The sequence below is a fragment of the Thamnophis elegans genome, chromosome 5 (genome assembly GCF_009769535.1).
Source record: "Thamnophis elegans isolate rThaEle1 chromosome 5, rThaEle1.pri, whole genome shotgun sequence".
NCBI classification, from domain to species: domain Eukaryota; kingdom Metazoa; phylum Chordata; class Lepidosauria; order Squamata; family Colubridae; genus Thamnophis; species Thamnophis elegans.
The window spans coordinates 609,636-627,830 of record NC_045545.1 but is presented as its reverse complement, the minus strand read 5'-3'; the positions used below and the strand labels follow the sequence as shown (position 1 = coordinate 627,830).

Genomic DNA, 18,195 nt, shown 5'->3' with positions numbered 1-18,195 from the left:
TCAGTCAGGTCTGAAATGCAGGCACTTGACACAGATCCCAGGCATCATTACAGTCTGAAGTTGAATGCAGTCTATATATAATGTTCAATGCGATGAATAACAGTTTCCATAAAATGAGATGGCATCCAGCCACATTTATCATGAATGTTTTCCAGAATGAAATCTTGCATGCCAAGTGCTTTCCTGTGCAAGCAAGGACAGAGGGATAGTTTGCCTTTCTAAAAATTCCTCTTCCTTCCACGCGCCCTGAATGTGCCAAAGGCTACGACCACCAGAAAGTCAAAGCTGAAAAGTCCCATGTAATCTTGAAGCCTCCTGGGATGAATAAGCAGGTTTCTGAGTTTAATGGCAAAAATCCTCATGGTCTTATAGGCTTCTACGGTGGTATCCAAACAATCTTTCTGTTTAATGTTGTTGATTGAGAAGATCGTTATTAATTTCAGTTAGATGAGTCTTTCCAAGGGAGGAGGTTGCTCCATGCTCCACATTTCAACTCGGGATCCCTCCTTCTCTTGGCGACTGGGGCTGTAAGTCCCCTGGGTGGCACGTTTATGGCAGCTATGACGGAAATTATGACTACCAGAAGGAAGAGTAAGAAGACCAGGGTCATTGAGCCAATGGTGGCGAATATATTGAAAGACAGATCAGCCGTCAGCTGGAAGAATGGAAAGAAGGAACAATGTGATGCCACTGAAGCAGAAAAATAATAAACACAATTTTCATGGGAATAACCGGCTTGCCCTCGTGAGCATTTCAAGGTATTTTCCCCATAGGGAGAAAATCTAGCTGGTTATCTTTGTACAAACAGCAAACTCTCCAGATAGGAACAAATTTAGGAATAACAACAATATAGAAGATCCAGATTAAAATTTATCTAATTTCCTGACAAATATAGCTGCTGCTTGTTTATTTCACCATGTTATTTAATTTTTCATCATAGGGTTGACTCCCCATTTTTTAATACTTCAGAGCTACTATGGTAAAAAGTTATATCAATAGTATCTTCACCACAGGATGAATGGAGGTTCAAGTGCCAAGTTGCTTGCAAATCACTACGATATACAATAAACCTAAACCTAAACTACAAGATCAATAACAGCAGGACATTCACATACATTCTTCAGTCATCTTGTCAAAGATGCAAGAATTAACCACCACAACTAAGTCAATGAAATGTTAAAATTATGATGCTTGTAAATCTGTTTAATCATTTCATTTGTATTACTTTTTACTTTTTTCCTCTATTTGTGTATCTTTCCTCTCTTTAAAAATAAAAAGGCTTAATAAAAGTATTTTTAAAAAAGTCAGCATCAACTTTATTAATCAATCAGTCAATAAATCAGTAAACAAAGATTCAAAGGTTACTCCAGAAGAACCTTAAATGCAGGAGTTTCTCCACTTCATTTTATTAGTACAGCTAAGCCCACATACAATTCTTTCAATAATAATGACACCCTGTTGTTTCCTAGTGTTTATTTTTCTTTCTTCATAAAGGCAACAGCGTGCAAGAATAATTAATTTATTATATGAATCTTTTTTTAAACTTAACAACACTGCCCTGAAGTTAAATTAAACCTTTGCAAAGAAACCAGCCACTGGTTATGAGTTGCAACCTATGTCAAATATGTAAACAAATATGGTTTCTATAATGATATTGTGATTATGTAAGATTTATGTTAAAATTATTGTTGTAATTATTAAATAATGCTGATGATCTTTAAATGATCGCAATGTATATTTTACTATGCCTCTTAGAATAGCAATGATTCAAGCAGCATAGAAGCCTTTATAATACAAATGAATAAAATATAAACAATGCTAAATTTAGAATGGAGAAAGTTGTATATATTCAAAAATACAATATTTTATACAGTGTCAGGAAATGTTCATGGCATCACCACTGGCATCAAATATTTTCCAGGCGGCATTAATTAGTTGTTGAGGGACACTTGAATTTGAAGAGCTATGAAAGATATTAAGATATTTTCCCTCTCTGTATCAAGAAGCACAAATGTAACTAGAGGTCCATGGGAAAACAGACGTGCGGGACAGCATCACCCTGGGAGAATTTTGATTGTCAATTCTGATTTTGTTTTGGTGCTTTTGATTTGGAATACTAGTGACAATTGAATTGTCAAAAACAGATGCTTGGGGCATAACTCCAAAAATATTTCAAAACAAAAGAACCCAGGAGGACCTTAAAAAAAGTTAACCAGACCAAAGCTTTCAAAAGCCACTTCCTGAAGATTAAGAAATCAAATTTGACTATATCTGTAGAGTAGGATTTCTGACATTGACTCTTAAATTTTGCTTTGAGCAAAATTGTTTGGGCTCAGCATCTGTAGGAAAGAAAGTAATTTTATTTTCCCATGACAACAGAATCACAGGATCACATGACAGATACCAAATAAGTTGTTGATAGTGAATCCAGGTAAATTGGCTCAATGAATCTCTTAAGGATCTAGTAATCTAATTATCTTAATTCTCTTTTGTCTGTGCATTAAATGGATGTGGAATATCCAACATAGGAATACATATAAATGACCCCCCAAAAGTGCCATGCTTTGAACTGCCACATCAGCAATGGACGATCCTGAATAGGTTTTGCATCTCCCTGTATAAACTGGCCACAGAATCCTCGTCTCAGTGTGATTGCGGGGTCCCCACATCAAAACAGTCTATCACATCACGACCGGCTGAGGTTCCACATCTGATTGGTTTAATATAAATGATGCTTCAATGATAGGAGCACAGCACATTGATATTTGAACATAGATCTTTTTGACATTTATGCTGTATTGTGCTTTATTAATCTAGATGACATGTATATTTATATTGCTGGTCCATGAATGATATACCATATGCTAAATTAGATAGATAGATAGATAGATATAGATAGATAGATAGATAGATAGATAGATAGATAGATAGATAGATAGATGATACCAAGAGATACTAGAAAGGATAATTCAGCCAGCATGTTGAGATTCACCCTACAAGTGAGTTGGAGATCGCATTTTGAACTTCTAAGGCATAAATGGGAATTGTTTTGAAGAAGTGAAGAAGTCTAATGTGATGGAAACATACAAAGCTGCTTTAACCCACCTGACAGTCCTTCTAATTCTCTATTTACTCCAATTGATAGCAGATATCTTGGGTCCCTGGAAAAGTTTTCCCCATCACCTGCTACACTATATCTATGAAGGCTGGCGGAGTGTTGAAGCTGTGAGATTCTGTACCCAGCTTAGTGAATTTACTTACAAACCCTAAACTCTTTTTCACATATCCCACCCCCCAAAATACAGTTTCTTCACTTCTATAGGGGATGAGTTCCAAACTTCCACCCCACCTTATTATGAATGTCTCAGAAAAATCTGTGTGGTTCCTTAATTATTTATAAAACACACACACATTAGTCAACAATAATGGCTAATTTATACCACATATCAGTCCCCGCTCCCCTGTAATCACTTTAGTTTTCTTATTCATTCTCATAGCTTTTAGTCTTCCAAATTCCATTTTCATTTCTTTTGGATGATCCTGATAAATCTAACAAGATACAAAAGCCAATAAATCAAGTCTGATGGGATTCTTTCCTATACTCTTACCAGAAGTGGCCATGCATTTGTGCAGAGGTGTGTGTGGGGAAATAATGCATGGTGGTCCCTATACTCCTCATTACTTTTACATGATTGAGTGAAAGGGGTGTGTGTGTGTGTGTGTCTTAGCATGGAAATCCCCCTGCCATCTCAGCCCAAAGAATGGCCTTGAAGGACAGGATGAAGAGTTGCTGCCGAGGTAATGGAAAGATAATCCAAGCTTGAACCCATTCCATGAAACTAATGTTGAGTAACATCTTCTCTAGTTCACACTTAAATAAAGTGAGAGAAAGATGACTCACATTTTGACTTGCAAGATTTTGTTGCTATGGCTGTTACAATAATACCAGTCCTGCATCACCTGTGTGACTTTGGTTTCCTAGTGTGGTCTACCTTATAAGATTGTCACTTCCCATTTATTGTGCATTTATCTAAACAATCGCTACAGAGAAAGTCTCTCTAGAGAGCTTGCCAGGGAGGGCAGACAATTTCTAGGTAGGCTTTCTCCTCCAGGACACACACTCAGCTACCACACATGCAGTGGCAAAATCCTGTATTACTCCAATGTCCACAACAACAAAATTGGCTACAGAAGTATAGTTGTCATCTTGCACCAATTATTTGAACATATCTCTAACACTTTCTGGACCATTGGATTTACTCCCATACTTACCGGCTTTTCACCCACGTAAACCAGGGAGTGACCCGAACAGTTGAGAACATGCATGTTATTATCCACTTTCAACGTCAATACTTTTAATATATATTTAATGTCAATAAAGAAAGTAATATATTCTGGGTCTTGAAGATACCAAAAATGGTGTTTAGGTACATGTTGGTGGTATATGTAAATTGCCTGTATAGTTATAATCCTTTTCTAAGAGAGCCATTTCATATTTATGTTACTTTTCTCACCACTTTAAATTTTAAGGAATTTTAGCTTGGCTTCGTAATGCAGGCTTTGCTTTGTTTTAAGTCAGATTTAAAATCCCTTTCAGCCTCGTTAGAGGATTTAATCTGCCTTTTAAATGTTTGAAAGTTTTTAGCAGTTTCTTTGAGGCAGCTGTTTAGAAAAATAATATTAGCTCTAGATCAAATTTGTTTCTATAGCATACACTTCATCTCTCTCACCCTTTCTCTATGATGATGTGGTAAAGGAGCATTTTGACATTATTCCAGACCTCAGGAATAAATGGTTAGAATATGTGCACAAGCAACAGGTTCCACACATTTAGTGGATGATCATAGTCTGTACTCAAGTATAATTATTCCAGCATATATTTCAGTATAATGGCATAGATGGGAAAGACCTTGGGAGATGGAGTGAACAGATGTTGTCTAAGGACTAGTCAAATAAGAGACAGCATAGCCTGCACCTGTATAATGGGCAGAGCAAGAAGCTCAGAACGGACCTTCTCCAAGTTCTTGGGATGCAAAGCCGATAGTGGAAGAATTGTACTTTCAGACTTGTAGGATTGATAGCCTTACAAGGTGCATCAGATGGGATTTTCTACTTTATGTAAAGCTACTGCAGTTCGAAACATGTAAAATGCAAGTGGAAAAATAGGGACCACTTTTGGTGGGAAGGCAACAGTGTTCGGTGCACCTTTGGCGTTCAGCCATGCCGGCCACATGACCATGGAGTCTTCGGACAGTGCTGGCTCTTTGGCTTTGAAGTGGAGATGAGCACCGCCCCCTAGAGTCGGGAACGACTAGCACATATGTGTGAGGGAATCTTTACTTTTACTTTACTGTTAACAGAATCTTGCAAGTTTGAAAGCATAATTCTCTTGCTGTCACTTTTGCAGTCTGAGAGAATTTAGGGAGGACTGCCTTCTGAACCCCTTGCTCTCTCCACTATGCAGCTGTGGAATATGCCATCTCTTACATGATAGTTCCTTGGGCAGCATCTCTTTCCTCATGCCACTACATTTAGGAACAAAAATAAAACGATTATCAGAGGAACTCTCTGGAATGTTAGGCACAAGGACAAAATATTTCTTCATCCTATCCGTATTCAAAGTCTTTTTGGATCAAGCCTGGACTCATCTGTGTTTGGGAATTGAGAACTCTTTCCTGCCTTCATCAACAAGGCGGTGCCTCCTCTTTTTTTGCATTTCTTGAGCAAGCCTTGACCCTCATTTGATTAACTGGGAATATGTGGGTTGATGTTAAGCAGGGAGAACCCACATTTTCACCTCAAACAAAATGAGAAATGAATTTAAGGGCTTTGCCTCAGGCAAAACATCAGAGGAATTTGGAGGGAAGCCGAAAGAGCTCTGAAATAAAAGCTACGGGGACTTAGGGATCCTTTTCAAAAATTAAAATAAAATAAGAATGACTGAAGAAATCTGAAGCAAACTTGCAGATTCCTGCTCAGATAAGGCATGTGGAATTTTCCAAAAGAACAAAGGGAGATTTGCTCTTTTAAAAGTCCTTGGGTAGCATGTGTCTATTCCTACTTAGAACCAAAACTCATTCAGTATTTTGATAATTTGCTCTTTCTTAGTTGAAGGTTATAGTGATTTGACTCTTTGGGGAATAAATAACAATTGATACAATATTATAAATTATTTCGCCATCATTTCCCAACCTCATTTGTATGAACTCTTTTTTTCCACCCTCAGATATAACTTTGAATTTAAAAACTGATAAAATTAACTATAGTTAATTTCCCACTAAATGGGAAGTTCAGAGGGGGATCTGAGACCAAGGCTCTCTAAACCTGACACTTTGTGACTTGTGGGTATCCAACTCCCAGAATTCCTCTGCTAGTCGTGCTGGTTGGGTAATTCTGGGAGTTGAAGTCCACAAATCTTAAAGTTACAAAATTTGGATCTAGACATTAGCTCCTCGGGTTGTTGTGAGAATGAAATGGTGGGGGGTGTTGTGATAATCGGGAGAAGGGGGGGGATTATGTGACCAGTGGTGCAGCAGAGTGGTTTTTAGGACTGTGGGCTCAGATGGACTTCTAATGGATGCTGTGAAATATCATCAATGCTGTCCTTAAGAGCCATCTACCCTATTCTATTGTCTTGTCCCAATGCTGCCGCTGAAAGGAAAATAAAGCTTTTGGCTCAGAGGGAGCCAGAAAGGGCCTCTTCAACTGGAGATGTTAATTGCCCAAATGCAGCAAATGCATCTCCCTTTCATAATCTTTAAATTAAACCTGGCAATTGTTGGAGGATGAGAGATGAGGATAAGCCTGTTAAGACTTTATTTAATTATTAAAATTTAATGTAATTTTAACCCCTCCCTCCAACAAACCTTTGGCCAAACCATCTTTTGACTTTGTTCAAAAGGTGGTATGATCCTTGCTTTGCAAAAAGGCTTCCTAAGCTATTCCTATGGCTCCCTTTTGATTTTTTAAAGAAGATATCCCATCCTCCCCATCTGGATGTCCATTCAATCTGTCCATCTATTTGCATAATGGATAAAGTAAACATATTATCCAGATGCTCCTCCTCCCATCAGCTCACCTAGTCCCAGTCTTCTTAAACCTCATGTCCACCAATTTCCCCAGCTCACGTCTGCTAATCTTCACAGTGCCTTCCCATTTTCTGTTAATCTGCCCACCATCACCTATCTTCCCTCTATGTTACATTTTCATTTGCAACACGATATGTTTTAATGCAGAATATTTTTCTAAAACTTTCACAGATTTGTGATATTTATTAATATTTCATGATTCACACACCCCGTCCTTAGGGAATGGATGGAATATAAATGCAATATATAAATTATTTTATATTAAAACTAGAATAACCATTCACTGTATGAATGTCACAACTTAAATTGTGCTTTAGAATATGCCAACTGAAGTGTAGCTGAAGCACTATTGCAGTTTGCACTAGAAGTAGGAGGTAGCAAGTTCAATGCCACCAAAACAAGGATTTGGGTTCCTTATTGATTTTACTGGTTTTGGTTTTAAATTATAGGATGGTAGTAAAGTCATTTTTTTCTCTTCTTTAACTCTCATACACCAATATCAGGGGAAGAAGATTAATAGTACTGATTTATTTTATAGGTAGGTCTAACTAAGTGCTGTTTGAAAGCGCCATTGCAAGGTATTACTCATTTCTCAAACTACAATAAATGTTTTGAAATTGTGTCGCTAGAGCATGTTAATCTTAATAGCAAGTCAAAACTTTTATGTATGTTCGTGTGAATGGTAGTTTCTTAGCAATTACTATTGGAAGTACCAATGGGGCAAAAACATTAGAAGAGACACTGGTAATGCTTTATTGTCTTATTCTACTGCCTCTTTGCCAGAAGAACTGAAAGCAGAGTTTGAAGACTGACTTCTAGGTAAAGGCATTTTTTTACAAATCACTTTGATCGTTGTGCTGGAATAAATCAGTGAAAACAAGCTTATGTATTGGAATTATTTTTTCCTGTATTTTTTTCATTGATAGTATTTTTAAATGTTTGGATATGTGCATCTATGTGTGTCCCACTCTTAGTTTGACAGTTTTAATAGACAGTTAAAAAGGGAACAGGGCCAGGCTGTTAACAAGGAATCCTTTTCAGCAGTGAAGCTCTCAAGTTCCATTCTCGATGTTCAGAAATATAGTGATTTGCACCTTCTCACTAATGAAAAGGTGGATTTTGGTTGTTGAGTTAAATGAATGAATGTCCTACGTAAATTTGCACTGGTATTTTCTGGCTTTCGTTTCATAAAATTTGCTACAGTACTGTGGTAATTTCACTCTAGCATTTGACAACATCTTTTAAATCATCTAAGCATTGTGCTACCTTAGCGGTAATGAGGACAGGTTTTAGATTGCTTAGGGATGAATGGGAAATGGCCTATGAGGAGTGTTTAAAGGTTGTAATTGGTGCACTGTAGTCTTTCTTTTAGCTACTGAGAGTATCATTTAAGTAAGTTGGCAAAATTATCAAATTTAAGCCAATGGAATGGAGAATGGAATGTTTGGGACCATTTTTTCTTTCACACACATACTTTGTACAGTTGTAAAAATTGGTATGCCTTTCTTTATGACGATATTAAACAAATATTTAATTTATTTAACCAACATATATATTAGCCTGGTGCCAAGATTCTATTGTATTGTCGTATTATCCTCTTTCTTTTTCCCCTACTATATATCAATTCAACAATTAATGAATTGGGGAAATTACATCTGTGTATTACCACATGAAACAATGAATTTGTCCTTGTCTCATAGAAAGTCATTCCATTCATAAATATTAACTGTGAAACTCTGTAATTCCTGGATTGGAAAACTATATTTCAAGCATTGCATCCAAGGAAGTAAGAGTACAAAAATACAAGGCTGGACAAGGAACGCCCAAGATTAAGATTATTTTCTTTCATATAGCATTTAAAAACAATATAGAAATTTACAAAATTAACGACATTAGCATTCACATTTTTTGAATAGGTACTTCAAGCTTTTTTCTCTCCATGCCATTTAATCAGCATGTAATATTGCAAACTTCATCAACATCTGCCTATCTTTTTGAACAATCAATGGATGTGCAAATACCTTCAGTTTCAGGACATTTCGTCGGTAATCATGTCTGTGGCATAGATTTGCTGAACATATTTCAGAGAAAACTGTCCTAACCAGTTGGTGCCAGGATTCAGCAAATAACATTGAACACGTCTCTACTGCTATCATGAATCTCTGATTAGCAAAATACTTAAAAGATTTCATGCTGTCACAGCTGGATATCAAGTCAACTGCTCATGTATACTGTACGTAGCTGCAACACTTACAGCGCCATCATCTTCTGCTTCCAACTAAATGTAGCAGAAGGCTTTGGTCTTGTGTCTAACATATGACTCCCTGCTATCTCATTGTTTATTGTCATATAAATAGTTAGCAAGCTTTTGTGAACATTATTGCTGTGAATAATTTCTTTTTAAAAAGCTGATATGACGTGAAAGATGGGGCAACAGAACCATCTGAGCTTCTCCACTAATTATCTGACATGCTGGTCTGAACACCCTGTCTCTTCCATATGCAAACAATTAGTAGAGGGGAGAAGAATGGTCAAGTAACAAATCCTTTGAGATGTTAGGAACTGTGTTTATATTAATTCTAATTATTCCATAATGCAGGAGGGCACTGATGTTATTAAAGGTGTCATAGGTAATTAAATTAAAAGAGGCTTCATTCACTTATTCTACACGGTTTCATGCCAATACACAATAGCCTAGACTAGAACCAACTATTGACCATGGGGATGTTCTTGAGAAGGCTGCAGAAAAGGAGGAATAGACATGTGACCTCTGAAGTGGGATTGCTCACCTCTTTCAAAATATGAGGTTCTTGCATGAACGGTTGTATCACTGTTGTACTATTCCCAGTTCTTTGGAAAAGCAATGTCAAATGTACATGTTTTCCTATTCCTTATTTCTGGGTAGGTCTTTTTCACATGAACCTGTCTTGGTGATGTTTATGAAATAGAATTGTGACTCCAGTGTTTTGGTGTGGCATAGTAATTAAGGCATCAGGCTAGAACCTGGGACACTGTGAGTTTTAATCCTGCCTTAGGCTGGGTGACCTCTGGCAGTCTCTGTATCTCAGCCGAGGAAGGAGGCAACAACAAACTGTTTCTGCAAAACCTGGCTAAGTAAAGTGCAGTTCAGGCAGAGTCTCTAGGAGTCAAAGCAACAAAAGGGTGGGGGGGGGGAGGAGAGGAGGGGAGGGAAAGAGTGTTGTGACTAGGGATGTCAATTCAACTTGGTACAGATTTCTCCTAAAGTGGATTCGTAAGATCCCTCAGAATGGATTCAGTGAGTGGCATGGAGAGCAACATGGAACACTTACTAATATGTTCTCTCTTTCTGGTCCAAAATCACAATGGGAAGAAAAGTTGCTTCTAAGAAGAGCACGCAAGGGAATGTTTACTTAAAATAGCTGCATTAGGAAAAGTATTTAACAAAGGACAGCTCTCCCCTCCAAATATACTTATCTTACTCTGTGAGAAAAATAATAAACAAAAATGGATGCCATGGCTTTATGATCTTAAATTTTTAAAAAAAAACATTAAAATTCCTGTTACTTTCCACTCTTTCCACTCCATACTATCCATAATCTTTGGAATTTTTTTCCCCGTTTATTATTTTTAAATTTAAATGTTCAAACTTCTGCATACATAGTATTTCAAATGTAGAACAAAAGCATCTAAATTTAATATGCTGCCATTTACAACTGTAATGAAGGTGGCACTAAAATATCCATTCTTTACAGACAATAGGAGACTTCTGGACCTTTAAAAAATCACTACTTTTGTAGAATCCCACCTACTTGTCTGAAATTTAATAGCTTTATCACATAGGAATATGTCTTAATCTATAATTTATTTCTATATTTTAAAAAATAACATTTGCTTAAAAACTTTATTAAAGCACTAATTATCTGCACTAATTTCTTTTAACATTAGGTTTAAAAAAATCAGGAATCTAGTAGCATTTTCTTTTCTAACAATACATTTATTAAAAGACATAAGTTGCATGAACTGCAGCTTACTTCATCAGAGTTGGCAGGAGTGCTTCTAAATTTCAGCTAGTTCTAGCAGCTAAAATGACTTTAATAGAGGTAGAAATAAAGACCAATTTATAAGGGAAACTTTGCTGCCATTCTAATAAAATAAAATTGAAAGTTTGCCATAATAATTAATTTAGAGCATCTAGATCTCTACCTTAATCTCTCCTTAAAAACACCAACCTAAACAACCTAAGATACAGTCAATACAGCTTGGTTCACATCAAATATTTGATTAGCTCACATCCATGAACACCCCAAATATCTTCTTCCTCTCTAGGAGAGAATTTTAAGCACAATTAACTATTTTCAAACATAAGAAAGGCATATATATTTAATTCCTTTGCACACTGCTGATATATCTGAGGGCAATAGGCAGTTCAAAAATGTGATAATAAGTAAATAAATAAAATATCACACACCATATATGAAAAATGGCTATGGTTCCCATTTTTAGTTCTAATCTGAGATCAAGTTCATGGCATGGCATGGCATAGCATAGAATAGAATAGCATAGCATAGAATAGGTTTTATTGGCCAAGCGCGACTAGACTCACAAGGAATTTGTCCCCAGAGCAGAAGCTCTCAGTGTGCATGCAAAGAACAAAGTAATAATAATCAGAACAACAAATGATAATAATCAGAATAGTGATGCTAATAGAGTAGGCAGTGAAACAGATGCAAAGGATAAAAGTAATATAGCTACACTACGTAGGTTTTATTATAGACTCTAGAGAAATGCATTTACTGTAGCCCCGATCCCCATTACTCCCATTTGAATATTGTTTATAATGTCAATAAGGCTCGGGAGTTTCCCACGGGTTCTCCTGGTGCCAGAAGTTCTTATTCCACTGGGAAGGTGGTGTGAAGTGGTGGGATGCAGTGGGGGAAAAGAACAAGAGGAAACCCAAGGGAGAAGATTTCACCTAAAATATGCCGAGAAAGTTGAAATGATCTATTCCCATCCATACATCTCATTATCCGTAATTGCCTCCTAGCCAATGGAGCTGGGCTTCTTTTTAACTAGCGGTGTGTTTTCATTTTTCGGCTGCTCGACAGAAGCAAGGGGAGGCGTCACAGGCACTTTGTGCTTCCTTTTAATCTCTCCTTTTTCATTTTGTGTTTGTTTTGCTTTTCAAAGAAAGTGAACAACCGGCTTGACAGAAGTACAAACAAGACACCACGGAGACACTAGCCATACAAATTAAATACGATGGTTAACAAAATAATAAAACAAAACATCATTTGCTACACCGATATCCTCCCACAGATTTTGCTTGTTGTAATATTTAACATAGCCCTGGTTCTTAGTACTTGCGAGTCTGTTGCAAACAGAAAGTGTTTTGAACTAAGTTTGTAGAAAAAAGGAGATGCCATTTTGAGGAACCTTTATTATTATTATTATTTTTAAAAAAAGGGGAACAAGATGAACCACGGCTGAATGGTTCTTGCAGGAGGACCCAACAATCTGAAACCATGATTTCTTAGCATTAGTGAGTTTATAAAATTTTATTAAACCTCATTAGGGAGTCACCAATTCCCAGAATTCCTTCTTAGGACATTTTGTGTCATTTTTACATAGTGTTGTCTCCAGGTTATATTTAGCCTGCTATCACCACAGATGAGTGCCACTGCTCATCTCTTGGACGTCTCTTTCCAGGCAACTCCCCCGGGAATAGGGCGGCATACAAGTATAATAAATACCAATACAATACCCAGAAGAAGCAAACAAGGTGAGTGCCCAAGATTTAGAAAGACAGACAGAGAGACAGACAGACATGGATGCATAGTTAATGAATGCAACGCAGCATCTGTTATGCTTTTAACACGATCAAGTACAGCCCACCAATGCATCTGTTGTAGCTATGGGGGAATCATTTAGCTTTAGCATCTGCACTTATAGCAGGAGGATATGCCACAAACGTAGAAATGAAGGGCTGCATTTGCATGAAAATCCAAAAAGCCATTTCAGGTTTCTTCTTTTTTTATTTTTTAAGGTTGAGGACTAGTATTGCATAACACCTTGGCAGCTGTGGATATTTTAAAATATAAAAAATGTTTGGTTATTTATACCTATGCATTTGTGTAGCGATTGAAAATCTGAAGGTTGGAGGAAGATGTAAACGTAACTCAGTAATAAATGAACCTATCTTCTAAATTAGGAGCTTTTACGAGTGGAAAAAGTTGGTCCTGAGTATCAATGTATCAATTAAAGAGTTTGGTAAATTTTGGGAGGGGGGTATGTGCTTCTGTTCATCTGTCCTATATTCAGATACCTGCATAGATTTGCAGTACTTAGGAACCAAATAATGCTGGTGAACAAACAGCAACAATAAAAAGACAGAAATGATCACTTCTGATAATTAGAAGTGGATCACACAGGTAGTTCTCATTAGTGACCACCATTTGGACCAGCAATTTGGTCATTAAGTAAAGTGGTCACTAAGTGAAAACATGACTGATCTATCTCGATTAGATTTCAGCATACATTAATATCAAATATGCTAGAGAAAAGAACCATCTTCTATTTTCAGGGATTAATTCACTACCTACAGTTTTCGTTCTGAGCTCAGATTCTGGCAGGACTTTAATTGCCTGACTTTCTAAAGATACTGTTTTTTCCTAAAAAAACAGCTTGGGAAGAAGTCTCAGATGCCACCTAAGACAGAAATATTAAAGATGTGAACCAAGGAGCTACGCTTCTAATGAACTTTGCGTGTAGGTAGACCTCCAGAAGTTGAATGATTGATTGATGGATTTAAAGGATGTATGGCCACCCATCTCATAATTCTGACTGTATTCTGGCATGCAAGGATAAAAACACGATCCACAGCATACGAGCCAAAGATAAAACAGTCTTAACAATCACATCAATAGCAGCAGAACTCACGTAACCTTCTGACTCAAATGCCTGGGGAATAGCCAGGTCTTAAGCATCTTACGAAAGGTTAACAGGGTGAGGGCCACCTGGATCTTCAAGGAGATGCTGTTCTATCCCAATGGAATCTGCCACAGAGAAAGGATAAGGCTGGGGGCCAGCAGATGTGACCCAGAACATGCATACTCTGAAGAAGTTGATGGGTAAAAATCATGATCAACAGGTGATCCCACAAGTAACTGTTCCCTGCCCCTTTCAGGATTTTATAGATAATAGCTAGCACCTTCGACAGAACTCTACTGGAAGCCAATTTTATTATGTAGTTGTTTACTTATATCCTGTCTTTATTATTTTTACAAATAACTCAATGGGGTGAATATATTTAACACACTTCCTCCTACTATTCCCCCCCCCAACCACAACCCTGTGAGGTGAGTTGGGATGAGAGAGAGTGATTGGCCTTGTCATCCAGCTGGCTTTCATGGCTAAGGTAGGACTTGAACTCATGGACTTGAACAGGGGTGGGCTTCAAAAATTTCAGCAAGGGGTTCTCTGCCCGGTTGCTGGGTGAGTGTGGACATGGTGGGCGTGGCCTAGTTGGCCTCCTGCACCACGAGTGGGGGGGCATTTTCACCTTCCCCAGGCTCCAGAGGCCTTCTGGGGGAGACCAGAAAAGGGCCCGTTTCCAGGCCGGGAGGGGCCATCCAGGGGTGGTGGGATTTGGAAGTTCTCTGAACCGGCCATAACTACAGGTTCTCCCGAACTTGGGTGAACCTGTAGCAGCCCATCCCTGGACTTGAACTCACGGACTCTTGCTTTCTAGCCTGGTGCCACTAGATCAAACTGGCTCCAAGACAACTTGCAAAGCTGTGGTATTAGATTATTATTAAACTCCTTTTGAGAAGCAACCTCTTCTTTCAAAGGTTATATAAATGGAAAAAATAGATTAGTGCAGCATGAAGTAGAAATCCACTTCAAAAGAAGTTTGAAGTGGACTTCTTTTATAATGAAGGAAAATAAACACTATTTCACTATTTGTAACTACCTGAATAATTCCATAAAAGAGATCCTTTCAATTATTGTTCTATGAAAAATGAAGGAACAAGAACTAGGTCTCCATTATAATCTGGACACTGTATGAAAATAACCCTAATATAAAGGAACCACAAGTATTTGTAATTACAGTTTAATGCTTCTCACAGCCTTAGTTCTTAGCCACATCAGGCCACCGAATCTAACAGTGGTTGTCTCAACAAGTGAAAGTACCTCTGTGACCTTATTAGGTTCAAAGGCTAAGCACAGGCTAAGTAGACCTGGTTAGTATTTGGAGGCAGAAAGTACAAGGTTATGGGTTTTAGAAGTAGAAAAAACATTCTCAAAGAAGATACTTCTGCACTGCATGAATATGTCTGTGACGTCATCTGGAGTCAAACTTCATTCAATGTAGCCTTTGTATTACCGTTCAGTAGTTCAAATCTGCAGTGCTGCCCGAGAGTACAATAAACAAATAAGAAATATATTTATACCAAGGCCATAATTCCTATTGGTGAATATACTACTCATTTGGGAGTTGATTTAAAATCCCTCAAATTCACATTATATTGCCGAGCCAAAGGCCAAAGCGCATTTTGCTTATTCTTTCTTATTTTAATAGGATTACTATTAATTTGTTTTGCTTTCACAAAATGAGCAGATATAAGAACGGCAGTAAGATCACAAATGAAAGATGGAGATGCGAGATGAAGGCAAAAGATTTGCCAACGGAAGGAAAGGTTGTTATTCAGGGTTTGACACCTTTTTCGTCAGTACGATAATTAGTCAAGAATAACTGCATAGAAACAACTATGCAAATATGGAATAAATTATTTATGAAGTTGAAGCGGTAGGCATTTATTATTGTAATTTAAGTGCCATTAGGATGTATACGTCTAACTACCAATTGCAATTAATGAATACATCAAGGCCCCTCCAACAGGCAAAAATCCCAGTGTCATAGGGGATTTTTTCAGTTTTGAATTCATCGTTACTAATATTTGCCATGCTTATTCGTGGTTTCAACATTATTAGGAGAAGTGTAACTCTGTAATATATGGCTGTCATTTTTTTAAAGAATGCACCAATATTAACCCTGGAGATACAGTCCTACCCAGGTCTGGATTTGGTTATTGCATACTAGGAAAAGGTAACTCTGAAGGGGAGCCTGTAGGCTTTGAATCTGGAAAATGAGTGCTGCATTTTCAGACCAAGAAACAGCCCAGGGTTCATGCCTTGATTATTTAGATAGCGCTAGTTAAGGACTGTTATAGTCTACTGTTTATTCTACTCTAATGGCTGACAGTTAGTAAGAAAGTTGCTGATTCAGAAAAGTAATGGGTCGGAACCAGAGAGAGAATTTTAAATGTAAACAAACAAATTTCATGCAGTACAAACACAGAGAGAGAGAGAGAGAGAGAGAGAAGAGAGAGAGAAGAGAGAGAGAGAGAGAGAATGTGTATGTGTGTATATATTTCAGTTGACATTTGGTAAAATCAAAATAGCAGGCACCAAATGTATTCTGGAATTGGAAAAGAAGGCTTTCTGTCCTGAGGGAGGGTTGATCCTCCCAGCTTTAGTCTTTAGTGAAAGACGCTTCTCTCGAGAGATGTTTAAGTAATCACACACCTCAGGGCTCAGGTATAGTACAGTTTGGAAACAGCCTTGCTTCAGCTTTCAAAGGAGCTGCATGGATCTTAAGTGTGCCTAAACCTTTATAAATCATGACATCCTCAAAGACAATGAGAATAGCACAGAGAGACGCAAATGAGAAAGAAAGAGTCAGCATGACGAAAGCAGAAGGTTTATTATTTGCACAAAGACAGAGATGCTAATGCAGGCAGAATGTGGTAAAAGAATACAGATGTACAATGAATTTGGAGGGTGGATTTAATAATCAAGGTGTTAGGCGTCATTTCCACGATTGGAGGAGTTAATGGACTTAGCGGCATGTATATATGGAATAAGAGTTTTTAAAAAAATATGTTTTATGCTTTTAGCTGAAAACACCCCAGAGTTACTCTGAGAATGAGATGATATCTAAATTTTATGAACAAATATGAAGGAATGGCTGTTGGTTATTTTAATGACACATTTTAAATACAGATTTGCACCGTAGTATCTGATACCACAATTTCAAAATACATTTTGAGGAGGGGATGTATACATGCCTTGCATATTCTGCAGAATAACCTCATGGGACAAATTTTTCATTTTCATTTTTATATTGTAGAAGATCTCTTTGACAGCAACCATTCTTACAAATTCTGTAGTTTCCCCATATTCCAAACCTATAACATAATTTATTATTGCAACGTCATTTGTGTTGCTTAGATATTTTCTATTTTTGGGGGGGGAGGGGGTTGGCAAGATACTCAAAAAAATTATGTACAGCAATCAGAACTGTCTACCATAATGTAATATTAGCAAAGCATCTTTCTTCTATCTTACTCAACTCAGTGCTACAGCCATTTTCGATACGAAACAAAGAAAAAGTATTTATTCAGACTATTCTGTGCCGGAATAAAAGTCCTTTTTAAAATATAGATAGCCATGCATTATTTTTTGCTTTGGAGCACAGTTAATGAACTGAATATGAAATTCATTCATTCTGCATTCATCCCATGTCATTATCAATTCACTTTCCACTTAAGATGGTAATGCTAGATACCATCCGCCTGTTCATGGAGATGAAAGGATACCAAGAGTTTTGATAGAAAAATAAGGGCTGCACCTCAATACAAGCCATGGTGGTGCAATGCTTAGAATACTGCTAACTCACGGCTCACTCCAGGAGTTTGATTCTGAATGGCTCAAGATTGACTCAGCCTTCCATCCTTCCGAGGTCAGCAAAATGAGGACCCAGACAGTTGGGGGCAATATGCTGACTCCGTAAACCATGTAGAGAGGGCTGTAAAGCACTATGAAGCCGTATATAAGTCTAAGTGCTATTGCTACAAGCCCAAATGTGGGTCTACCTACTAAAGATGGTGAAGCAGCAGTAAAGGAACTGGGTGGGACAGGCTAGCATTAAATCTTAGCAAGACAAAGTAACTTTATTCATAAATCAACTGAACCTAGAGTGACTCCATTATTAGGACAATTTGGAACAGCACTTTTCTGAAGTGAGTGCTTTAAGTTCGTAGGAGCACCCAAGTATATCATTGAT

General features: G+C 37.5%; 1 protein-coding gene across 1 annotated transcript in view; it reads right to left on the bottom strand.

Moving 5' to 3' along the window:
* Positions 1 to 302: 302 nt before the first annotated feature.
* The window catches only part of CRB1 (crumbs cell polarity complex component 1), a 91,772-nt gene continuing 73,879 nt past the window's right edge, over positions 303 to 18,195 (bottom strand). The window contains 2 exon segments of the mRNA XM_032217688.1: positions 303 to 553; positions 556 to 655. Of these exon segments, the coding sequence (XP_032073579.1) occupies positions 444 to 553; positions 556 to 655 (210 nt within the window). The 3' untranslated portion in view covers positions 303 to 443.